The sequence below is a fragment of the Chiloscyllium punctatum genome, chromosome 37 (genome assembly GCF_047496795.1).
Source record: "Chiloscyllium punctatum isolate Juve2018m chromosome 37, sChiPun1.3, whole genome shotgun sequence".
NCBI lineage: Eukaryota > Metazoa > Chordata > Chondrichthyes > Orectolobiformes > Hemiscylliidae > Chiloscyllium > Chiloscyllium punctatum.
The window spans coordinates 7,218,878-7,245,824 of NC_092775.1; the positions used below are offsets into that span (position 1 = coordinate 7,218,878).

The 26,947-nt window shown below is 42.4% G+C and overlaps 1 protein-coding gene across 2 annotated transcripts in view; it reads left to right on the forward strand.

The window, feature by feature from the left end:
* The window catches only part of LOC140462832 (syntaphilin-like), an 86,718-nt gene that overhangs the window by 40,822 nt on the left and 18,949 nt on the right, over window positions 1–26,947 (forward strand). For both annotated transcript variants that reach the window (XM_072556179.1, XM_072556180.1), the window contains exons 4-5: window positions 6,570–6,696; window positions 26,788–26,858. In XM_072556179.1, coding sequence (XP_072412280.1) covers window positions 26,818–26,858 — 41 coding nt within the window. In that variant the 5' untranslated portion in view covers window positions 6,570–6,696; window positions 26,788–26,817. The remainder of the gene's footprint in view (window positions 1–6,569; window positions 6,697–26,787; window positions 26,859–26,947) is intronic.

The following is a 26,947-nucleotide window of genomic DNA, read 5'->3' on the forward strand; positions in this document are numbered from 1 at the left end:
GCCTGCTCTGTCATTCAATCGGATCATGGCTGACTTACTCAACATGACTCGGTATTCTCCACTTGTTGTGTATTCCTTTGCCATGTTCCTCAGCAACATCATCTCACAATTCATCGCGATTTCTATTGGCCACTTCACAGCTCACCTGACAAATTCATTAACTTCCTGCAGTCCATAGCTCCCCCCCACAACTATGTTATCAACTACACAGGTAAATTTTAGTCACTTGGACACTTCTTGATCATGTCCCCTATATTTAAGTCCAAATTATGAACATGTACTACAAAAAACAGAAAGTCCAGTACTGAGTCCTGAGGAACACCACTGGAAACAGCCTCCCTGTCACAAAAACACGAGTCAGCATTTGTTACCTGCCACTAAGCTGATTTTATATCTAGCTTGCTACTTTTTCCTAGATGCCATGGACTTTTTTTAAACCAGTCTGCCATGGGATCTCGTAAAAGACCTTGTTAAGATGAATGTAGACCTTGTCAAGTACACTTACTGTCATCAATTCTTCTTGTTATCTTACTAAACAAATGTGATCAAGTTAGTTGGGCGCAATCTTCCCTGAACAAATCAATGCCGACTATAACTGATTAATCCAAGTCCTTCTAAGTGACCAATTACTCTGTCTCTCAGAATTGCTAACAATCATTTTCTTACTTCTAAGGCCAGGCTGACTGACCTATCTGTCCCTCACTCCATTTTAAACAACGGTACAACATTAACATTCCTCTAACCCTCCAGTAGCCAGCAAAAGATAAAAAATGATGTTCAGGGCATCCACTATTTTCTCCATGGCTTCTGTTAACAGCCTGGGGTATATTTTATCTGACCCTGGTGATTTATCCCATTTTGAAGATGCTAATTCCCTTAATACCTTCTCTCTCAATACTTATCAAATCAAATAGTTCCCGTGCCCTCTCCTTAACTACAAAGTCTTCATCACCCTTACTTCTGTGAAGATGAACACAAAATATTCATTAGGAACCATGCTCACGTATTCTATCTTGACATATAGGTTACTATTTTACTTTTATAATGATTCTACTCTATCCTTAATTATCCTTTACTCGTAACGATTGATAAGAGATCTTTGAGTTCTCCTTGATTTTCCTTCCAAATATTCTTTCATGTCTGTCTTTGTTTTCCTAATTTTCTTTTGATTTCAACTCTATATTTTTGATATGGAGGAGCCAGTGTTGGACTGAGCTGGCCAAAATTTTAAAATCTCTATGACTCTATCTCTGACTCTATAGTCCAAAAGGTTTATTTGGAAGCAGTAGCTTTCAGAGCGCTGCTCCTTCACCAGATAGCTACTTGATGCAGGAGCAGCCACTCCGAAAGCTAGTGCTTCCAAATAAGCCTGTTGGACTATAAGCTGGTGTTGTGTCATTTTTGAAACACCTCTGTTTCTGCAGTATTGAGTTCTCAGAATCTGACATAATTTCCTTTTCTACATCAATCTACCCTGTGAGCTTCTTGATATCTAGGGGTCTCTAGATTTGGTTGTCCCACCCTTTTTTTTATGGGTGCACAATTAATGAAGCAATGGTGTGGTGGTATTAATTGCTGGTCTGTTAATCCATAGACCCAGGTTCGAATCCTGCTGTGGCAAATGATAGAACTTGAATTCAATGAAAATCTGGAATTAAGAATCATTGCCGATTGTTGGAAAACTCCATCTGGTTCACTAGTGTTGGTTAGGGAAGAAAGCAGCAGTTCTTACTTGGTCTGGCATACATGTGACTCTAGACCCTCAGCAATGTGGTTGACTCTTAGGGATAAGCAATAAATCCTGACCTAGCTGGTGATACCCTCATCTCATGAATGATTACTAAAACGTTTACTCTGAATCGCACAACTCTTCTCATTGAATGCTTCGCACTGCTCTAACACTGATTCACCTTTCATAGGTGTTTCAAGTCTACTTTTTCTCCATTCTCAGCTTAGTAAAGTTGGTTTAACTCCAATTCAGAACTTTAATTCCTGTTCTATGTTAGTCTTTTTCCATAACTATATTAAAAGTAACTGAATAATGATCATTATCTCCAAAATAATTAAAGGGGATCCCAATTCATTTTATATGCATATTAGGAGCAAGAGGGTCACTAGGGAAAGGGTAGATCCACTCAAGGACCGTGGAGGGAATTTATGTTGAGGAAGAAGGTAAGGTCCTTAATGAGTACTTCAAATCAATATTCACCAAGGAGAAGAACATGGACGATGGTAAGATTATGTAGGGATATGTTGATATTCTGGGGCACGTCAATATTAAGAAAGAGGAGGTGTTGAGTGTCTTGCAAAGCATTAAGGTAGATAAGTCCCCAGGGCCTGATGATATCTATCGATGGATACTGAGGGAGGCAAAGGAGGAGAGTGCTGGGATCTTGACAGAAATCTTTGCCACAGGCAAGGTCCCAGAAGACTGAATAGACAGCTTTGTTCCTTTGTTTAAGAAGACAAACAGGGAAAATCAAGGAAATTATTGGCAAGGAAATTATTGGAGAAGATTCTTGGATTTGCTTGCATTTGAAAAATAATGGACTTATTAGCTTTGCTTTGCAAAGCATGGCTTTGTATAGGGGAGGTCTTGTCTCACAAGATTAGATTAGATTTATTTTTACAGTGTGGAAACAGGCCCTTTGGCTCAACAAGTCCACACCGACCCTCCGAAGAGCAACCCACCCAGTCTCATTTCCCTCTGACCAAATTTGAGTTTTTTTGAGAAAGTGACAAAAATTATTAATAAGGGTAAAGTAGAGAATGTCATCTATTTGGACCTTTAGTAAAACATTTGACAAGTTACCTCATGATAGGCTGGTTCAGAAGATTAAGTCACACAGGATCCATGTGAGATGGTAAGTTGGATACAAAATTTATTTGGTCATAGAAGTCAGAGGTGATTGTGGAGGGGTGTTTTTCTGCCTGGAGATCTGTGACCAATCATGTTCCACAAGGATCAGTGCTAGGACCCTTGTTGTTTATAATTTGTAAAAATGATTTGGTTGAAAGTGTAGGTGGTCTGACTAGTAAGTTTGCAGATAGTATAAAAACTGGTGAAGTTGCAGGTAGTGAGGGGAAGGTTGTCAAAAGATTCAGCAGGATATAGATCGGTTGGAAAGCTGGGCAGAGAAATGGGAGATGGAGTTTAATCCACACAATTGTAATGTGAGATATTTTTGGAGGTCAAATGCAAGAAGAAAATATACAATAAATGGCAGGACCCTGAGGAGCATTGATACTGTGAGGCTTCTTACAGTGCAACCATACCTTCCTGGAAGTGGCAATACAAGTGGACAAGGTGGTAAAGAAGACATCTAGCATGCTTGTCTTCATCAGTTGAGGCATTGAGTATAGAAGTTGTCATATTGCAGCTGTATCAAACCTTATTTGGGCCACATTCGGAGCAGTGGAGGCCTTGGAGAAGATGCAAAGGAAGTTTACTCCTGAATTGGACTGTATTAGCTATAAGGAGAGATTGGACAAACTTGAGGACTGCCAGTGCTGGAGATTAGAGTCGACAGTGTGGTGCTGGAAAAGCACAGCAAGTCAGGCAGCATCCAAGGAACAGGAGAGTCAACGTTTCAGGCAAATTGAAGAGCTTTTTCAAGTGTCAGAGGCTGAGGGGCGACCTGATATAAAATTATGAGAGTCTTGGATAGGATGGATAGTTGGAGTCTTTTTGCCAAGATGGAAGTGTCAAATATTAGGGGCTGTAGGTTTAAGGTGAGAGGGGGAAAGTTTAAAGAAGATGTGGGAGGCAAGATGTTTTACACGGAGGGTGGTAGGTATCTGGAATGTGCTGCCCCAGGAGATGGTAAAAGCAGATACAATAGTCATGTTTAAAATAGACTTCCAAACAGGAAGGGAATAGGGCAACCTCGATTATTCCAACAACACGGATGGGGGGAGTATTTTGTTCAGATAATTGAATGTTTGGATAACACAGTTTATGCAAGCATTGGGACCTTGAGATCTTGTGCAACTAGTCTGAAATTCGGATAATCGATGTTTGGATAATCGAGGTTGTACTGTCAAGTGATATGTGCAGGCAGATGAGAATTAGTTTAGTCCAGCATCGTGATCAGAAGAAACATGGCAGTCCAAAGGGCCTGTTCCTGTGAAGATTTACAAGTATGTTATTAGAGATGCCTGGATTTCCATATCAGAAAACGATTGAGAGAGTGAGTGTCTATTCTCTTGCAAAATGTTGATTTCAAAAGTGATCTGGGCGTTTTTGTATACTGGTCACTGAAAGTAATAGGTGAGGCTAATGCTATATTTGCCTTCATTGTAAGAGTGTTTTGAGTACAGGAGCAAGGTAATCTTATAAAAATAGAAATTGCTGGAGAATCGCTGCAGGCCTGACAGAATCTATGGTGACCTTCATCAGAGGTGGAAGCGGAGATGATGTTTCCTGCATAGCTTTTTGGTGGGGAAGGGGGATTTGAAACACAGGGGCAGTGTCTCTGAGTATGGGGTGGGCTATTTAGGACTGAGATGAGGAGAACTTTCTTCTCTCGGAAGGTGATAAATCCGTGGAATTATTTACCTCAGAAAGCTGTGGGGGCCAAGTCAGTGAATATATTTAAGAAATGAATCAATACATTTCTGGAAGATAGTGTTATGTGGTATAGGGAGAGATTGGGAGTATAACACTGCAGTAAAGGTTTGCCAGTAGCCAGGTTGAATGGTACAAATAGCCTACTCATGCTCCAGTTCTCTATGTTTCTAAGACCATATGGTCACTTACTAGGGTTTTAAAAAATATTTTCAAAGACTTTGATAGAGTTTATCTAGAGACCATTCATATAAGATGGTACGCTAGAATCACAGAGCAGGCTTGAAGGTCCAAATGGCCTACTCCTGTTCCTATTCTCTTTGTTTCGATATTTCCATAACCCTATTCATCTCAACTCATTAGAATAACATTCTATTCCTTCCCTTATCCCCTCTTTTCCAGCATCTCCTTAAATGTAATGGTTTTGTTCACTTCAGTCACTACCTCTGGCTGTGATTTCCACACTATTACCATTCCCTTGGTACAGAGGATTGATCTGAACTCCCCATTAGATTTAATCGCAGTTGTCATTATTTGTGGCTCCTAATTTTGGACTCGAGTGGAAACATTTTCTCATTGTTTACTCCATTAAATCTTTTAATTTTTAAGTCCTTTGCAAGTCATCCCTCAGCCCTTTCTTTTTGAGATGGAGGATTCCATGTTTGTATTTCTGTGCTCCTTTCATAGGCTGGAATTGTACAATGTGAGAAAACATATTTGTAGAAGTTCTGAATTGTCGCTTTTGCCCAAAACAGCACCAGATACCAGACTGGCCAGCAGAAGAAAGCCCTTGGAAATATTTTTTTAAAATAAACTTGGTGAGCAAAGGAATCTAGATTTGAACTTTAATAATGTCTTTCACAAATGCAAAATGTTCAAAGCACTCTCCAGCCACCCAAGTACTTTAAGTGTTACTGGAGGAAATGCAGCATTCAATTTGCTCACAGTTAGCTCCCACAGACAGAAATGTCTTAATGATCAGACAATCTGTTTTTGAGATGGTGATAGAGGGTTAAATATTGACTAGGATGCTTTTCTATGAGATAGTGCCATGGGATCTTTTATATCCCGAGTGAGTAGATGGGTGGCTTAATGTCTGATCTGAGAGACAGTAGTTCTGCCATCCCAACACTCCCTCAGAGTGCTGTCAAGAATGTCATCGTGAATTTATCAACTTGATTTGTGGCTCAACTGGGAGCTCCCCGGCATGGTTTTGGATTCAAGTTCCACGTCAGGTTATGAGGCGATAAAGTCTAGACTGATGCTCCTGTGCAGTACTGAGGGGCTGCTGACTATCGGGGAGACCATATTTTGATGATGTGAAGCCAAAGGCCTATCTGTCCTCTGGTGGATGTACAAGAATCCCAGGGCCTTATTTCATAGAAGAGTAGAACAATTCTTCCCAGTGCCCTGTCTAACATTTATCTAGCAATCAACATAGTGAAAAAAACAGATGATCTGGTCATCATCAAATCACTGTTAGTAGGAGTTTGCTGTTTGACATTACAGCAGTGAGTACATTTTGAAAGTATTTCACTGACTATAAAGCAGTTTTCAGCATCCACTGGTCATGAAAAGTGTTGTATAAATGCAAGCCCTTCATTTATTCGAAGGTTAACAATGAGGTAGTATTACACGGGATAATCAGTCTGGTGGGCTCACAGTCTCATGAATTAACCGCAGGTCTGGTGCTTTAATGATTCCACACTGTACTCAACAAAGGGGCCACCTCTGTGTCTGTAAGAGAAAAATTCTCGTGACAAAGACAATAGCTTCGGTGATGTGTGACTGAATGTCAGCATTAATTAGCTCAGGTTGCGTTGCATGAGCAGATTACACCAACAACCTCTGTATCCAGGTCTTGTCTCCCCAAGTTGCCTCTGGCCTGCAGAGTAATGACATGTTTAACTGTTAACAAGTTTTTATAGAAAGAACCATGCCAGTGGCTGTGACTCACCCTAGTTGGCAGCGACCAGTTTACTAAAACACTATCTCTTCACAGGAGGTATTGCTGCTGCAGCTTTCAAATGGAATTCCAGGGAAAATACAACGCTTAAGAAGAATGGATTCCCGGGAAGCAGCCCGCTGAGAAGGAATAAAAGTAGGAGAGGAACCCGAGCCTCAGTAAGGTGAAGTAATGTTGGAATGTTCTCTTACCGCATGAACAGTCAACAGATTTAGCAGGACATGATTCTGCTTGTGTGGAGAAGGTCAGTTAGGTCAAAATGAAATCATGCAGCAAAGAAGGAGGCCATTGATCTGTGCCAGCACTTTGAAAGTGCCATCCAGTTGATTCCACATCCCCATCTCCCTGACTATTCTTTCCCCGAAGCTAGGCAATCCTTCCCTTTTCAGGTATTTAGTTAATTATTCTTCTGAAATTTATTATTAAATCGGTCTCCACCGTGCAGACAACACATTTCAGATCGCAATGACTCACTACGGAAAATAAATGTATCCACATCTCCCCTTCTGGTTCCCTTGTGATTTATTTGAGATTTGTGATTGCTGGTTACCAGCTGTCATTCCAGAAGAAACAGATTGTCCCTGTCTGCTTAATCAAAATCTCTCTTAGGTACCTGCTTGCCTTCCCCAATGGCTTCATCCAGTCTTCATTAGGCACAGAACGTTTGATTCTACCATTGAAGTACACATAGTGCTGTTATTACTTTTGTCTTTTTGTTTATTTCATCAGTTAGGATTAAATTTAATCAAAGGGTGCAACTCGATGTTTGTATCTACAACATGTGCATGTATAGATTTCTGGCCTTGATGTGTGTTGTGATAAAGGTATGTATTTATTGTGTTTATAGCTCACCAGAACCATAAATCAGATGAAATAGAGGAAGGATAAGATTGAACAGGGACTACTTCATTGTGTGTGCTCTCAGCTCTACAGTCAGTCCTAGACTGTCCTTCTAGCTCCCACCTCTGGGTCACCTGACCTTCTTAAAGGGGAAACAAACACATACAACACAATATTTCTACATTTAGCTGCTTAATGAAAAGAAAGCTGTTTATAAAGCCTGTTATGTGTTCGTGTTTTAAAAATCTGCTTATTTCATAGTCTGAAAGTCCATATTCCAACATTTGGAATGGCCCAGGTGAAGGGTTCGGGTCCCTTGGGTTGGGAAATATTGACATGAGGGATACAGATTGATAAAGTGCACACAACACTTTTGAAGTAAAGGGTCCAAAGGATGAGATGTTTGTGCAGTAGCTGGAACCACGTCTAACAGCATTTGTCTATCTCCTGACTCTTTAATTCCTCTGAGGGACCTTACTGCAGTGGATGGATATGCATACACCTCAAGAGGAATCTAGAACATAGAACATTACAGCGCAGTACAGGCCCTTCGGCCCTCGATGTTGTGCCGACCTGTCATACCAATCTGAAGCCCATCTAACCTATACTATTCCATTTCCGTCCATATGCTTGTCCAATGACGACTTAAATGTACTTAAAGTTGGCAAATCTACTACCATTGCAGGCAAAGCATTCCATACCCTTACTACTCTCTGAGTAAAGAAACTACCTCTGACATCTGTCCTATATCTATCACCCCTCAATTTAAAGCTATGCTCCCTCGTGCTCGCCGTCACCAAACTTGGAAAAAGGTTCTCCCTGTCCACCCTATCTAACCCTCTGATTATCTTATATGTCTCTATTAAGTCACTTCTCAACCTTCTTCTCTCTAACGAAAACAGCCTCAAGTCCCTCAGCCTTTCCTCGTAAGACCTTCCCTCCATACCAGGCAACATCCTAGTAAATCTCCTCTGTACCCTTTCCAAAGCTTCCACATCCTTCTTATAATGCGGTGACCAGAACTGCACACAATACTCCAAGTGCGGCCACACCAGAGTTTTGTACAGCTGTAGCATAACCTCATGGTTCCAGAACTCGATCCCTCTATTAATAAAAGCTAAAACACTGTATGCCTTCTTAACAACCCTGTCAATCTGGGTGGCAACTTTCAAGGATCTGTGTACATGGACACCGAGATCTCTCTGCTCATCTACACTACCAAGAATCTTACCATTAGCCCAGTACTTCGCATTCTGGTTACTCCGACCAAAGTGAATCACCTCACACTTGTCCACATTAAACTCCATTTGCCACCTCTCAGCCCAGCTCTGCAGCTTATCTATGTCTCTCTGTAACCTACAACATCCTTCGTCACTATCCACAACTCCACCGACCTTAGTGTCATCTGCAAATTTACTAACCCACCCTTCTATGCCCTCATCCAGGTCGTTTATAAAAATGACGAACAGCAGTGGACCCAACACCGACCCTTGCAGTACACCACTCATAACTGGACTCCAGGATGAACATTTCCCATCATCTACCACCCTCTCTGTCTTCTTTCAGCAAGCCAATTACTGATCCAAACTGCTATATCTCCCACAATCCCATTCCTCTGCATTTTGTACAAAAGCCTACTGTGGGGAACCTTATCGAACGCCTTGCTGAAATCCATATACACCACATCAATCGGTTTCCTGGCAACCTTGTAAACCTCAAGTGCCCTAACTGAGCCTTCACATCTCATCCTAACATAAGCCACCTTCTTCCTCTTGACCAGAGATCCCACTTCCTTCGTAAACCACGGCTCCCGCGCTCTACAGCTTCCTCCCTGTCTGGCAGGTACATACGTATCTAGGACACTCAGGAGCTTTTCCTTGAATAAGCTCCACATTTCTAATATGCCCATCCCCTGCAGTTTCCTTCCCCATCCTATGCTTCCTAAATCTTGCCTAATCACATCGTAATTGCCTTTTCTCCAGCTGTAACTCTTGCCCAGTGGAGTACACCTATCCCTTTCTATCACTCAAGTAAACATAACAGAATTGTGATCGCTATCACTAAAGTTTTCACCTACTTCCAAGTCTAACACCTGGCCGGGCTCATTACCCAGTACCAAAGCCCATTGTTGGCCTGTCTACATACTGTGTTAGGAAGCTGTCCTGCACACACTGGACAAAAACTGACCCATCTATAGTACTCATACTATAGTGTTCCCAGTCAATATTTGGAAAGTTGAAGTCCCCCATGACAACTACCCTGTCTCTCTCACTCCTATCGAAAATCATCTTTGCTATCCTTTCCTCTACATCCCTGGAACTATTTGGAGGCCTATAGAAAACTCCCAATAGGGTGACCTCTCCTTTCCTGTTTCTAACCTCAGCCCATACTACCTTAGTTGACGAGTCTCCAAACATCCTTTCTGCAACTGTAATACTGTCCTTGACCAACAATGCCACACGTCCCCTTCTTTTACCATCTTCTCTGTTCTTACTGAAACATCTAAATCCTGGAACCTGCAACAACCATTCCTGTCCCTGCTCTATCCATATCTCCGAAATGGCCATAACATCAAAGTCCCAGGTACCAACCCAAGTTCACCCACCTTATTCCGGATGCTGCTGGTGTTGAAGTAGACACACTTCAAACCAATTTCTTGCTTTCCAGTGCTAATCTTGCGTCCCTGAAACTTGATTTTGGACCTCCCTACTCTCAACCTTTTCTATAGTTGAACTACAATTTTGGTTCCCATCCCCCTGCTGGATTAGTTTAAACCCACGCCAATAGCCTGAGCAAATTTCCCCCCCAGGATATTGGTACACCTCTGGTTCAAAATCTGCCTAATTTAGTCCGTTCACCACCATATCCAAAATAATAGACAACCAGCTGGTTGCCGAGTGCATGTTGCCCTCAAGATATGAGCTAAGCTCATTATTATTACTCAGTCCAGATTATGGCCAGTCGGTCAAACCCTTTATTGTAATGGCAGGTTCCTATAACTGTTAACCAATGCCTTTCTGGTCTCATTCACAAGAAATATTTGAAGGTTGTGTGGTGCTCTACAATAAATGCATTAATTTAGCAACTTCAACATGATAAAATGTTCAGAAATATTTCACAGGAGCATTGTCAAAACAAGCTTTAACATTAAGTCTCAGATGCACAAGTGACCAAAAGCTTGGTCAAAGGGATAGATGTCAAGAGTTGATGAGTTGCCAGGGAATGGACACATGCTTTTAGACTTGGTTATAGCTGTTGTTGGAACATCTCATGACACTGTCTCTATGTTTTTTTTTAAACCTCATCAGGGGCATGTCAAATTGAGATGCTTGAAATAATAAAAGGGATTTAATAGGTTAGATAAAAATAAACTATTTGCTACGTGGGGAATCCAAATGCAGGGCCACGTCAGAGTTAAACCCCAGTGGAAGAAAGTTAGAAACACATTTTTCACACAACGAGAATGCCTGCCTGAAAGGTTCTGGGCACTGAAGGCAATTGATTGAGATTGATAGATTTTGAGAGGGTAAGGGATCAAAGATATGGGAGCAGGATGGGAAATAGGGTGGACTTAGGTCAGCCTTGACCTAATTGAATGGTGAAACAGAATCAAAGATGCACCTAGCCTGCTTTTGTATTTATATATTTTTAATGAAAATTTTTTTTTAAAAAATTCAAGAAATACAAAACAATACAATTCAAAACAATACAAAGAAACAACACCAAACAAAAATGTTTTTAAACTGAAACCACCCTCATGTACTAATGTATAAATATGTATATATAAAAAAACCCCAACTACATAACTAAGTAAATAATAACGAACAACAAACCAATAAATAGTAATAATGAGGGTAGAGCAGTGGATGTAATGTACATGGATTTTTTAATAGATATTTTTATTAGAAATTTAACATTTTTACAAGTTTACAAAAATAAACAAAACTCTCAAGTACAAACATTGATATACAATTAAATCTTAAATAAATAATAACCAAAATTTAACAAAAGAAAAATACTATGAAAGAAAAAAACAAAACTCAACTAACTACTAATCTAACCTACAACTAACCAGAGTGTATATTTAAGTCTCTTACATTATTCAAATAAGAGAAAGAAAAAAACCAATGGATAACACAGAAATTGGGTAGTGAGAAACATGCTCGGAATGTGTTAACATCAAATGTAACAAAACCCGTATTCGTGCGGGATTCCTCTCCCAAGGGGCCCTGGACCAGCCAGGTTCGTAATCTCAATTAAATTAAATGAAAGCCCTTGTTAGGATGGCCGAAATATCTGTATTCATATAATTCAAGAAGGGCTGCCATATTTTATGGAATAATTCGGTCTTTCTGTGCACCATATTTGTAAGGAAGTCAAGGGGAATACATTCCATGATTAATCTATGCCAATTCGAAAGTCCAGGGAGGCCCTCAGCCACCCAGTTTACCAAAATATTTTTCCTTGCACAGAAAGAGAGAATAGAAAATAATCTCGTCCTGTGCATATCCAGGGAGGGTAAGTTCGAAACACCCAAAAGGAGAGATACAGGGTCCACTCTAATTTCCGGTCCTAAGATTTCTGTCAGAGCACTTGCTACTTTAGTCCAATATCTACGGATCTTATGACAGGTCTATAAGCAATGTACAAGAGTGCCCACCTCTATTTTACATTTGGGACACATTGGAGATGCTCCTGCCTTAAATTTTGCCACTCGATCCGGTGCTATATGGGCCCTATGAAGTATCTTCAGCTCGATAGCCTGAGTTCTGTTACAGATGGTGATTCTTCTGGCGTTTTCCCAAATGTCATTCCACGTTTCTATAGAGATTTCTAGTCCCAAATCCTGATCCCATGTTTTAAGCAGATTGTCCATATCTCCCGATACTTCATCATGTAGTAAATGATAAATAGTACTGACGGAAGATACCCCCATCGGCCATAGCACTCTACATTCTCTATCTGATTTATGAAGACTATCTAATAACGTAGTCTTCTTCTGTATATAATCTCGAATTTGGAAGTATCGAAAGAGATCACCATTAGGTAATCCAAATTTCTGACGCAGCTGTTCAAAAGACATCAGGACCCCTTCTTTAAACAGATCCCCTAAACATGAGAAACCCTTGGATCTTGTTTGAAAGTGACATCTGTAAGCCCCGGTTGAAATCCCCATGCTCCCACTATCGGAGCAGAGGGGGATGTTTTATGTGAGTTGCCCTCATTTTGCGGCATTATATTCCAAGCTTTAATTGTGTTTAGTATTATAGGGTTTTTACATTGATCTGTAATGATTTTCCTCTTGTCTGAAAATAAAAGGTTAATAAGTGGGCATTTTACTTGAGAAGCCTCGATATCCAGCCAGATTGATTGCGGGTCAGACGAGACCCAATCGGCTATGTAACTTAATAGGGAACTTAACTGATATTTCCTAAAATTTGGGAAATCCGATCCGCCCCTTGCCTGTGGAAGCTGTAGCTTTTTCAGCTTAATGAGGGGCCGTCTATGATTCCAGATAAAGGAACCCAACTAGCCATATAATTTATGTAGTGCCAGCCTCGGCAGCATCACGGAAGCATTCTCATAGGGTATAGGAGATGGGGCAGCACAGTCATTTTAATTAGTGCTATTCTACCTAGCCAGGAAATTGGAAGATCTCCCCATCACTGGACGTCCTGCCTTTACTTCCACTCCTATGTCTTATGGTCTTATCCTTTCCAGTAAATGTACAAAGTTAGCCTTGTATAACTGGCCAAATACTGGGATAATAAAAATGCCTAAATGCCAGGGACCACCGAAAGGGAAAATGGGATCAGTCCACCAAGTGGGGTATCATAGCAAGGCCACCCATTGGCATAGCCTCCGATTTTGAGAAATTAATTTTATAGCCTGAGAATACACTAAATGTATTAATAACTTGGATTAAGCGAGGCACAGACATCAAAGGAATACTGAGAAATAGAAGAACATCATCTGCATAAAGGGTAATTTTATGTTTACCTCTACCAATCCTCGGGGCCGTTATATTAGGATCAGCCCGTATAGCTTCTGCTAGTGACTTGATTATTAGCGGAAATAGCCATGGCGAAAGAGGACATCCCTGATGGATCCCCTATCCACACTGAAGCTATCCGAGTTTAATCCATTGGTAATCACAACTGCTTTGGTATTGCTATACAGTGTTCAGACCCATTTGGTAAACACCTTTCCAACGCCAAACCTTTCCAATGTGTGAAACAAATATGACCATTCAACTCTGTCGAATGCCTTTTCCGCGTCTAATGAGACTACTACACTTGGTATCTTTCTCTGATGGCAGGCTTGAATCATATTCAAAACCCTTCTAACATTATTGGATGATCTACGGCCCTTAATAAACCCTGTCTGGTCCTCCTTTATGATATGTGGCAATACCCTTTCGAGCCTCGATGCTAATGTTTTAGAAAGGATTTAAAAATCTACATTTAGCAAGGATATTGGTCTGTATGATGCACAATCTTCTGGATCCTTTCCTTTTTTAAGGATAAGAGAGATATTTGCCTCTTTCAGCGAAGGCGGGAGACAACCCTGACTGTACGAATAGTTATATATGTCCATAAGTGGACCAGCCAATATTATAGAATTCAGCTTGAAAGCCATCTGGGCCGGGTGTCTTACCGCTCTGAAGTTGCCTGATTGCGTCAAGTATTTCTTGGACTGTTAGAGGAGCATTTAGGATTGATACCTGTTCCGGAGTTAGGTCCGGAAAGGTCAAATTTTTAAACAATGATTGCATCCTCCTAGTCCTGTCTTCACAATCCTGCGATTTATATAAATCAGAATAAAATTTTCTAAAGATTGCATTAATCTTTTTATGATCATGAGTCAGAATACCCGCACTTTCCTTGATAGACGTGATAGTTTGAGGGGCCTTTTTTCTCTTTGCAAGAAATGCTAAGAATCTACCAGGTTTATCGCCAAATTCATATAACCTTTGTTTTGCAAATAATATTTCCCTCTTAGCCGTTTGGGTAAGCGTGGTGTTTAGAGCTGTCCTAAGTGCCATAATCCCTTGTAATTTGATAATAGAAGGTCTATCAGTGTATGCTGTTTCAGCTGCTTTTAAGAGAGCTTCGAGCAGATGCTGTTGTTCTCCCTTTAATTTTTTCTGGGTCGCTGAGTAGGAGATGATCAAATCTCACGCGTAAGCTTTGATGGTCTCCCACATCATTGATGGGTTGCTAGCCGTACCTGAATTAATTTCTAAAAAAGTTTTAAATTCTTGAGAGAAGTACTTTACAAATTTACTATCTTTCATCAGGAAGGGATCCATACGCCAATGACAGGGGAATGTCTCATTGTTCCTCGCCTTGATTTCCAAATATACAGCAGCGTGGTCGGAAATTGCTAAACTACCTATTTTACAGGATGATATGGAATTTTTAAAAATCGAGGGGGCAAAAAACATATCAATTCTGGTATGACATTTCTGTGGATTGGAGTAAAAAGAAAAATCTCTGCCCTGTGGATGAAGGCATCTCCATATATCTTCTAGTCCTAATTCTTTGTTCAGATCCACCAATTGTCTAGATCTGGGAGATACTCCTGCAGTACTCTTGGGAATCCTATCTGTTTCTGGATCCATAATACAATTAAAATCTCCCACTATAATTGTATGACGAGCACCGAGAGCCATCAATTTTGAGAAGGCTTCTGTTATAAATTTAAAGGGGTGTGCCGGGGGCCAATACAAATTTAAAATCCCATATTCCTCTCCATTTATAAGGGCTTTAATCAGAATATATCGTCCAGATTCATCCTTTATATGATTTAGGATTTTGAAAAGGAAATTCTTCTGAATAAGAATAACAACTCCCCTACTTTTTTGAGCTGAAGGAAGAAAAAAAGGCCTGATCAAATCCACTCTGTCGTAATTTCAAGTCGTCTTTATCCAGTCCTAACCCTAACCCTATCGCTATATCGACCCTTTCTTTCTTTAGATTTGCTAATATTTTCTTCCTTCTGATTGGCGAATTACTCCCCTTGACATTCCAGGTGCACCACTTAACCGACTGATCAACCGTAATTGTCCGGGCAAATCTGAGACCCCTCGGGAGGGAAAACCCTATCCAGAACATCCCGAGCATAGAGCATATAAAATTTACAATAATAAAGGCTCTTTAATACACTCACAACAGTATAATAAAAAACTATTTCAAAATATTTAAAAAAACGTATTTAAATGAAGATTTTCCCCCTTGTTCCCAGGGGGTGTCACTTCCTTTCCAAAGGTCCATCGTATTCTCTCCCAACCAGTACCACACCCTTGACCCAGGCGCTTCAATAGGATGAGGAGAATTCAAATATACTACAAAGCTAAAGTTAACAGTGAGCACCCTACCCCCCCCCCCCCCCCCACCCACACCTGGATATATTTGGTAATGTTAATACCATGTATAAACATATATAACTATAAAATTACAACCTCAACAAATAATAATTAAATATAATAATACAAAATAACAAGGGAAAACAACCACGCTCCTAGAGACAGAGGTAAAATAGAATAAGGTAACCACCTCCCCCCACCAACATTAGCTAGACCCCCGGCTTATATATATAGGATAATAAAAAAACCCAAGGTGGGGGAGAAAATCGTTAAATAGAGAACAAATAAATAAATCCCTCTCCCCACCCCCCAAGATAATATTAAACAGTAAGGTGAAAAAAAAGAAAAGGAGGGGATATAAACCGGATTGGGGGGGAAGGCAAACCAACATCCATTATCTCTTACAATTTATCTAAGAGAGTCCAAAATTCCTTAGCCTTTTCCGGCGATCCGAAGTTATAAACGGATCCTTCATGGTTGAAGCATAGCGTCGCTGGGTAGCGGAAGGAGTACTGAATATTTAAGTCCCTTAAACACTTCTTCGCCTCATCGAATGCCTTCCTCTTTCGGACCAGAGCTGGGGAAAAGTCCTGGAATAACATGATCTTGGATCCTTTATAGATCATGGCTTGGGAATCTTTCCCAAGATTTCTGGAAACTTCTAAGAGCATCTGCCTCTCCTTATAGCTCTGCAGCTGGAACAGGACCGGGCAGGGACGCTGGTTCGAGCTGGGCCCGCGTATTGCAACCCGGTAGGCCCATTCCACCCTTACCTGGCCTGACCCAGCCTCCAGATTTAAAAGCTGTGGCAGCCACTGTTTGAGAAATGCTGTAAGCTGGCCTTCCTCTTCCTGTTCGGGAAGGCCCAGCAAACGAATATTTTGTCGATGACCTCGATTATCAAGGTCATCAACATAATTCTCTAAGGTCCGGACTTGCTGTTCAAGAGTTCAGACCCGATCCACGGCCGATTGCGCTGTAGTTTCAGAGGTCGCAGCCTTTAGCTCCACCCCTCCGACTCAGCGCTCGATTTCCTTGATGACTCGGTCGTGCTTTTGCAACGTGGCCGAGAGTGAGTCCCATTGACTTCGAGATTCTTCAATAAAAGCATCGATCTTCGCGCCAAGTTTGGAGATTATTTCCACGAGGCTCGCCATCGTAGGTAAATCCCCCAGGATGGCTGCGGACGCCTCAGCTGCAGCTAGAGAGGGTGGGGGAGGGGTTCCTGCCTGCTGAGACCTGCGGGCTCCCTTCCCTTTAGTCATTTTTACTGAAGATTAGATTGTTTAAATTTAATACTAAGCAACTAATTAGATTAAACAGCTATTTTAAATGATTTGGTGGGGGTGGGTGATCCATTTTGCCCAAGTCTTGGGAGGAACACTGTAGACTCAGACTTGCTGGGTCGCCGCCATCTTGGATCCCCCCCATACGTGGATTTTAGTAAGGCATTTGATAAGGTTCCCCATGGTAGGCTTATGCGGAAAGTCAGGAGGCATGGGATAGTGGGAAGTTTGGCCAATTGGATAGAGAACTGGCTAACCGGTCGAAGTCAGAGAGTGGTGGTAGATGGTAAATATTCAGCCTGGAGCCCAGTTACAAGTGGAGTTCGCAGGGATCAATTCTGGGTCCTCTGCTGTTTGTAATTTTTATTAATGACTTGGAAGAGGGAGTCGAAGGGTGGGTCAGTAAATTTGCAGACGATACGAAGATTGGTGGAGTTGTGGATAGTGAGAAGGGCTGTTGTCGGCTGCAAAGGGACTTAGATATGATGCAGAGCTGGGCTGAGGAGTGGCAGATGGAGTTCAACCGTGTCAAGTGTGAGGTTGTCCATTTTGGAAGGACAAATAAGAATGCAGAATACAGGGTTAATGGTCGGGTTCTTAGTAAGGTGGAGGAGCAGAGGGATCTTGGGTCTATGTTCATAGATCTTTGAAAGTTGCCACTCAGGTGGATAGAGCTTGTAAGAAGGCCTATGGTGTATTAGCGTTCATTAGCAGAGGGATTGAATTCAAGGGTCGTGAGGTGATGTTGTAGCTGTACAGGACCTTGGTTAGGCCATATTTGGAGTACTGTGTGCAGTTCTGGTCGCCTCATTTTAGGAAAGATGTGGAAGCTTTGGAGAGTGTACAGAGGAGATTTACCAGGATGTTGCCTGGAATGGAGTATAGGTCGTACGAGGATAGGTTGAGAGTGCTAGGCCTTTTCTCATTGGAACGGTGAAGGATGTGGGCGGCACGGTGGCACAGTGGTTAGCACTGCTGCCTCACAGCGCCAGAGACCCGGGTTCAATTCCCGCCTCAGGCGACTGACTGTGTGGAGTTTGCACATTCTCCCCATGTCTGCGTGAGTTTCCTCCGGGTGCTCCGGTTTCCTCCCACAGTCCAAAGATGTGCAGGGCAGGTGAATTGGCCATGCTAAATTGTCCGTAGCGTTAGGTAAGGGGTATGGGTGGGTTGCGCTTCGGCGGGGCGGTGTGGACTTGTTGGGCTGAAGGGCCTGTTTCCACGCTGTAAGTAATCTAATCTAATCTAAAGGATGAGGGATCAGATGATCAGGGGAATAGATAGAGTAGACAGTCAGAGACTTTTCCCCGGGTACAACAGAGTGTTACAAGGGGACATAAATTTAAGGTGAAGGGTGGAAGGTATAGGGGGATGTCAAGGGTAGGTTCTTTACCCAGAGAATGGTGGGGCATGGAATGCACTGCCTGTGGGAGTGGCAGAGTCAGAATCATTGGCGACCTTTAAGCGGCAATTGGATAGCTGCATGGATGGGTGCTTAAACTAGGACAAATGTTTGGCACAATATCATGGGCCGAAGGGCCTGTTCTGTGCTGTGTTCTATGTTCTATAGCTCAACCAAACAAGACACTAACTCTCAAATATCGAGAGCATTAATTTTCACCTATTCATACATTTGCAGTTCACCCCCTCTGGATATTGAACTTGTAAAGTACAATCGTTACAGCTATATAAAAGCTCTTATTAGTGTGGCAGATAAATCTGTGTCCAGGTATTCCAAAAAGGACTGCCATGTCTTATGTCTTATAGAAATTCTCAGTTTTGTGGTGTACCATGCTTGTGAGAAAATCCAAGGGGATATGCTCCATAACAATCTTCCGCCAACCCGACAGGCCCGGAGGATTTACGAATACCCAACCTAACAAGATATCGTTTCTTGCGCAGGAAGTGAGGATGTTGAAAAGTGTTTTCTTATGCGCATCTGCAGGGAACACACTGGGCAAGCCAAGAAGAGGAGAGATTGGGTCCTTCTCCACCCTTCCACTCAAAATCCCCTCCTTTGCACCCGTCACAGCACTCCAGTATGTTTGAAGCCTACCACAGGACCAGAGACAATGGGCAAGAGTGCCCTAACCAACCTTACACTTGGGACATGTTGAAGATACTCCTGGATTAAATTTTGACAAATGATCCAGAGCCAAGTGGACCCTGTGGAGAAGCTTCAACTGTAAAGCATGGGTCCTATTGCAAATTGATCTCTTTCTTGCATTTTCCCAAATATCTTCCCATTGCTGAGGAGACCTCAACACCCAGCTCTCTCTCCCACAGCCTACACAGTCGATCAAACTCATCTGAGGGGATGCCCCATCCTCCAATTGATGGTATAAAGTGCTGACAGAAAGTGTACTCTTAGCACCTTCCTCTCTGTGTCGGATTTGTAGGTGTTGTGAGGAAAATCACCAACCTCGGAGTCAGAATCGGGTTCAGCAACAGAGTTTATTGTACCACGAAATACCGGAGCTCGGGGAGAGAAAGACACCAACAGCAAATGGTCAGCTCTGAGTCTTCTCTCAACCCAGAGCACATGTCAAGATCCTTTTATACATTTTGTGATATAATAGGTCAGTGATAAGATTATTGTCTCGACTGTAGTTTATTTGTTGTAAACATTGCAGAATTGTTGATAGTTTTGTTGCAGTCATTGTCAGTTCCAGCGGACCCTTTGTTGTCATTGTCAGTTTCAGTGCAGACATTGGCAGTTTCAATGTCTGAGCGGAGGTCAATTGCTGTAGTAATGGGCGCTAATCGCTCTTCCTGAGAAGGACAATTACTGCAGCCCTGGCTATTAGCACTCTATTGAGTCCGTATCAGACTGTTAGCATTTCTATCAAAAGGTGTTGGCTAGACCCAGACACTTTGGCGGGCAGTATACACTACTCGTGTATTCTCTTCCCCACCCGCCTTAAACTAATCAATCAACTAGGTTGTGAGTGCATTGTACTGGCACTCTGGTGGCCCCAGGCAGTAGCTGTATTTGCTTTGCTGTCTCCCTCCATATTATGGTCCGGTGGCCACCTTGTGTGTCAAGTGGCCAACTTATGGCTCAGCGACCATCTTGTGTATCCGTGTGCTTAGTGTTACCCTGCTCCAGGCAACCTCCCACTTCATAGGGATCAGTCAAAAGTGTAGTCTTTTTTAAAATAAAATCCCTAACTTGAAAAAAAAAGAGGTCCCTGTTAGATAGCTTGATCAAGGGACATCATTGTGTCTCCCTCCAGTAAATCACCCAAGCAAGACACACCCCTAGCTGCCCACTGTTTGAATCCTGAATCCATCATCCCTGGTTGAAAACCCAGCATACCCACTGTAGGTGTAAAAAAAAAGATGTTTTGCCAATATTGCCTTCCCTCTGCCAGCTTGCCCACCATGTTTTACTAGTATTGATAACTATTTGGTTATGGCACTATTCCTTAACTGTCCTCATTTTGTCCAAAACCAGCAAGCTAGTAAGGGGTCACCTTGCCTGAGAGGTTTCGATATCTAACCATATTGAAAGAGGGTCCCCTTCAATAGCCCGATCACTCATGTAAGATAAAAGCGAGCTTAGTTGATAGGTTTAATATCTGGGAGATCCACTCCCCCCAATCTGTGAGGCAATTGCAATTTAACTAATTTAAAAAGGGGCTGCTTATGATGCCAAATAAAAGAGCTAAACCAACTGTTCCATCTCCTGAAAGTTTGCTTATCAAAAATCAGGGGACCATCCATATAAGGTACAACAAATGGGGAAGAATATTCATTTTAATAAGCGTTATCCGACCTAACCATGAGACTGGAAGCGCTTCCCATCTTTGAAGGTCTTGTTTGATTTTGTCGAATAATTGAACAAAATTAGCTTTAAACAACTGATCAAGAACGGGAGTAATGAAAATGCCCAAAAACGTAAAACCCCCCTGTGACCACTTAAATGGGAATCAAGACTCGCCCTGAAGACCACCCATAGGCGTAGCCTCTGATTTTGCAAAATTAATCTTATACCCGGAAAAAGGTGCCAAATGAGCTGGTGCATTCTATCAGGTGAGACACCGAAGCTGCTGGGGTTTGATGAAAAAGTGAGGACATCATCCGCGTACAACAAAATCTTATGTAAATTTGACCCCACTTCTGGAACCGATATATTAGGATCCCAAGAATGGGCTCCGCCAATGGTTCAATCACCAATGTAAAAAGCAATGGTGAAAGGGGGCAGCCCTGCTGGCTGCCCCTAAAAGTGTTAAAATTGCTTGATTGTACCCCATTGGTGATGACCGCAGTGAGAGGGTCACTGCAGAGAACCTTTACTCATGTTATAAAAGCATCGCCCAAGTCAAACCCTCCAGAGTATAAAAAAGAAATGGCCACTCAACTTGGTCAAATGCCTTCTCTGCATCTAGAGAAATCACCAGTCCCTGTATTGACTGTTGTTGACCTGCTTAAATTACATTAAGCTGCCTCCTAACGTTATTGGAAGATCTGCGGCCCTTTATGAAGCCCGTCTGGTCCTCTTTAACACAGTCTCCAGCCTTAATGCAAGAGTCTTAGAGATAATTTTAAAGTGCACATTTAGGAGTATAATGGGCCTGTAAGAAGCACAGTCCTTCGGGACCTTCCCTTTTTTAAGAATAAGCAAAATATTGGCCTCTTAGAGATGGCGGGAGACAATCATGACTGTACGAGTCATTGAACATATTGAGCATCGGGCCTGACAAAATGTTTATAAATTCCTTGTAGAATTCGCTGGGAAGTCCATCAGGACCCGGCACCTTTCCACTCTGAAGCCGCTACACACCTCCTGCACCTCTTGCTCTGATAAGGGGGCATTGAGAAAATGTTTGGGGGTCACACCCAGGAGCTCCAGATCCTTGAAAAAGGACTCCATCTTGGCCTGCCTCTCCTCATGACCCTCAGATTGGTATAATTCAGAGTAAAATCTCTGAAATGCCACATTAATCTTTTTGGAATCACATGGTGGGTTCCGAGATCCTTCCCTGATCAACGTAATGGCTTGAGGGGCACTCCTTTGCCTGGCGAAATATGCCAGATACTCGCCCGGCTTGTCACCGTGCTCATATAACTTTGTTTTGCGTAAGTAAGCTTCTTCTTTGCTGTCTGCATTAGCACAGAATTTAATGCAGTCCACGACAGTGTAATCTCTGTAGCTTGTCCAAGTAAGCCTTCTCGGCTGCCTGCCTTCAACCGTGCTTCAAGAAGACATGATGCTCACCCTTTTGCCACTTCCTAGTGGCAGAGTAGGAAATAACTAACCCCTGGCATAGGCTTTGGCAGTTTCACAAAGAATAGACAGCTACTAACCGAGCCTGAGTTAATGTCTAGGAATGCCCTAAATTCCTTAGAGAAGTACTCCACAAACTTATTTTCCTTAAGGATAAAGGGATCCATTCGCCAGTGCCTCGGGCCCAATGGAACGTCCTTAACCAACAGGTACACTGGAGCGTGATCAGAGATGGTAATATTATTAATTGTACAAGATGCCACCAAATCTAGGGTTGCCACTTGGGTCAGAAAAAATCAATCCTGGTGTGACATCTGTGTGGATTGGAAAAAAACATAAAATCGCTGTCTGTAGGGTGGAGATGCCTCCAGATGTCCACCAACTCTAACTCCATACATAGATCCACTAACTGTTTAGTTTGTACAGAGAGTATCGGGCAACTTTTGGGCAACCTGTCTACCGTGGGATCCATAAGACAATTAAAATCTCTCCCTGCAATGATATGCTGGGACTCAAGGCTGATCAATTTAGAGAACACATCTACCAGAAATTTGAGGGGATGGGCCGGAGGGCAGTAGACATTTAAAACACCATATTCTTCCTCTTTTATCAGGGCTTGGAGGATTACAAATTTCCCGTCTGTGCCTTTAACACACTCTAGTAACTTAAATGGGAGATTCCTCCTAACCAATGTAGCCACTCCCCTACTTCTGGTATTAAACGATGAAAAGTAAACCCGATCAAAGCCATTCTGCTGTAGTTTCAAATGCTCCCTATTATCCAACTGTGTCTCCTGTAATAAAGCAAAAGGCACCTTTTCCTTTCTAAGACTCGAAAGTACCTTCTGCCTCTTTATGGTGAGTGACTCCCCTTGATGTTCCAGGTACACCATTTAATCAAGTTCAAATTCCAGAGGAGGAACTCGAATTGCAAATCACTGAGCCTTAGTGTCTCAAGATCCATCGAACATAAAAGCTACATAAACTAAACCCACTACAGTTAACAAACCTACAAAGTTATCAAAGACTATATACAACAAAAATAAAAAAAAACAGCCAACATATAAGGCGCCAGTGGTGCTGAACAGGGGAACTCACCCCCTGCTCAAAGGGGGCATCTACACATTCCAGACCCAACTTTCCATCCTGCTGCTAATACTGGAGCCAGGGCATTTAAATTCCTGAACCAGGCATAAACTGTAAGTAGGCATCTAGCCATCCCAACCATTTTCCCTCCTTCTAGCTAGAGCCTCATCACAAACACAAGCAGAAAAGAAAGAAAATACACCATGAAATAACAATGTGAATAAAGAAATTTTGAAAAAAAAGGGTAAGTACCCCATCAATCTTTTGGTAGAACTTAACTTAGAAATTGAAAGTACACATCCCAACCACCCCGACCATAGATTAGACCAGATTATTACCAATAAAATTATTACCAGATTATTACCAATAAAAAAAGTAGGAAAAGAAAGCCGCGACCAGACTTGCTTTTCTTTAAAGAAAAACAGAGATGTGTCCAAACAACACTAGTATTTGTACATACTAAATTGTTCAGATTAAGTTAATTTGTCCACAAAGTCTCTTGCCCTCTCCGACGTGTCAGAGATGTATAGATCCATTTAAGGTGTTCCGAAGCACTGTGGGATACCTCAGAGAGTACTGGATCCCAAGCTCCCTCAGACTTCTCTTGACACCGTCATAGGATTTTCTTCTCTGGATCACCACCGCTAAGTAGTCCTGGAAGAACATGACCTTAGAGCCGTCGTAAACTAGATCTTCAGATCCTTCCCCTGGAATCTGGAAGCTTCCACGATTCTCTCCTTATCTTTATAGTGATGAAACCACATCAAGATAGGACGAGGACATTGGTCCAGACCTGACCTCCGCGCCGTGACCCAGTGAGCCCTCTCAAACTTTAAGCTTCCAGCCTCCAAGTTAAGGAATTTCAGCAACCAGTCCTCAATAAATTCCATTGGCCACTAACCTTCCTTACCCTCCAGCAGACCGGCGATCCAAATATTTTTTCTCCTGCCTCTGACCTCTATGTCATCAACGGGGTCAAGCAAATTACAGACCTGTGTTTCTAGGGCCTGGATCCTATCCTTGGAGGAACCAGTATCGGTTTCCACCACTGTGACTCTGTGTTGTACCTCACCCGACCTTCTCTCCAGGTCTCCCAGCTGCTGTTCATGCTTCTGCAGCAGGATAGAGATCGGGGCCAGCTTCTCCTCTATCTGCTTGCTCAACATCTCAAGAGATATCATGTGCTCCTACACCAGGGCCTGGTAAGAAATTGGGTCCGGGGGGATCCTGCAGCCTGGGCAGCGAGCCCGGCCTCGGACGTACCTCCTCCCTTCTTTGCTATGCCTGGACTGCGAAAACTCAGGTAAGTTGCTCTCTGTTTCCTGGACTCCACGACCTTTCCAGACAGCTGGGATATCACGGTGGTCTGGGTGTGGTGGGCTAGGACTTCATATCTTTTGCGATGCAGTGTGGAGCTCTGCAACGCGATTTTCCTGGATCACTGCCATCTTTGATTCCCCTGTTTTTATATTTTAAATCAATAAATTCATACAAAATTGGCAGCATGATAAGTCCAGGGAATCCATCAAAGTGAACCCACAGTGGTGATAGTTGCAGCATCGTGACTAAACATTTCCTCCTTCCCTTGCCTTCCGGAAGCTATGGAATGTCCTGGGGGAGCCAACACAAAAAGAAAAGACTACCTTGCATTCACAATGAAGCCATCTCCTTCAGGGCCCTCTATATTTCCAGGAATACATCCCACACGAATTTCCTCAATGTGCTTGGAGATCTGGAGCACACCTTCTGCTCCTCTAAGAGGGATGCTGGTTTCTCTGGTCAAAGAGACCCAAGAGAGGGTGGGGGTGTTGGAGAGGGAGTGAGGGGAGAGTTGGGAATTGTGGGAATGGGATGGAGTGGTCGCGGAAGATGGCATGAACAATCACATCAGGAGCTAGTGTGCCCACACTACAGGGAAATTATTCATCACTTCTGAGCGTGAGTTAGCTAACTTGAGTTTTGCAGTTTAATCATCAAAATATGTTGTATATCTAACTGTGGAATTGGAAGCAGGAGCTGCAAGATTGTGCGTGAAAGCACGATCCTTTTCCCTTAAATTTTCATCTGTAGTGTGGGATACATAATTGGCCTCAGAACCCAAAAAACAGAGAAAGAAGAAAGAAAGGACTTGCATGTGTGAAGCATACTTCACAACTATAACGTGCTTTACAGTTGAAAAAGTATTTTTGATGAATGTTTGAAAATCAGCCGTACTATTGAAGGCTTTAGCCCGCAAACTATCAGTGCCCCTAGACAAGCTGTTCCAGTACAATTACAACACTAGCATCTACCAGACATGTCTTGCCACTAAAAGCAGATCGGATTCAGTCTGGCCATTTACTGCCTCACTAGAGCACTCTCAATCACCAGCAAAGTGATGGAAGCAGTTAACAACAGTAACAATGGCATAGCAATAATCAGCTTACTGATATTATCTCCTGTTGCCAGACCTGCTGAGTTTCTACAGCAATTTCTGTGTCACAGACAGACAGTTTGGGTTCCAAATATGCCCTTCAGTCACATCACTACAGCTGTCGATCAAGCATCCCTGCAGGAGTTCCTCAGGGTAGTGTCTGAGGTCCAATCATCTTCTGCTTCCTCTGTGACATTCCCTCCTTCATAAAGGTCAGAGGTGGGAATGTTCACTGATGATTGTGCAATGTTCACTTGGTCTGTGGAAGGAGTGAGTTTGGCAGGTCTAAAGACCTCTCATGCCTCACATTTCCTTATTCCAGATAAATGTGAGCAGACTGAGGAAGGATTGCAGTAATTAAGACCAGCAACACACAGAGCATTAATAAACACGAACAGAACGAACACTTGAATCCCAAGCTTCTTCCTATCCAGCTGTACCACTGTTCCCTCCCCCCATTCTTCCAAATCTATAGAAACACCCCTGTAACCAGGAAAGTTTAGACCAGGTCTCAGGTTGACAAAGGTCGGCAGTGAGAGACATCACATTGCCATGGTTACAATAGAAGATTATAGATTTCTTTCAGAGCCTAGGAGCTGTCTGTTCATTACTGATCCCAACTCTCTAAGATTGCCCTGGAATCTCCAGGAAGTGAAGATTACTCAATAGGATACTGTGGTAACCAAACCTATGAAACAAAATCTAGACAAGAAAAAGAATTGTATGCTACTTGATTTTTTTTTAAACATTTCTGCTCGTTAGTTCTAAAGGAATCGGTGATGGGGGCCAAAGGCTGTTTGAATGGCAGTAAAGAAGTACGTTATTGGGTACTGAAAAACCTGTTCATTTTCCTATTGCCCATGGGAACTGTGGGGACTGGTTGGTAAGTTGGGTGACCCGTGGCAAAGAAAGTGAGAATGGGACAGTTAGAGAGGGAAGTCACTGGATGAAAATTCTTGGAATGTATTCAAGCGGAGCTCAGTTGCTGAGTTTCAGGTCAATCTCCTCAACATGAACCTTTTATTTTCTCAGGATCGCTGTTGGTTCATTGCATCAACCCTCATGTCTGGATCAGGAAGCAGGCGATTCCCAGGACAACGGAGGTACAACAGCAGCAGCTTACCCAGATCACAGTGCATTAGAGGGTTCACCTGATAAAGGTCTTTAAGGTTCTATAAGAATTTGTTACACA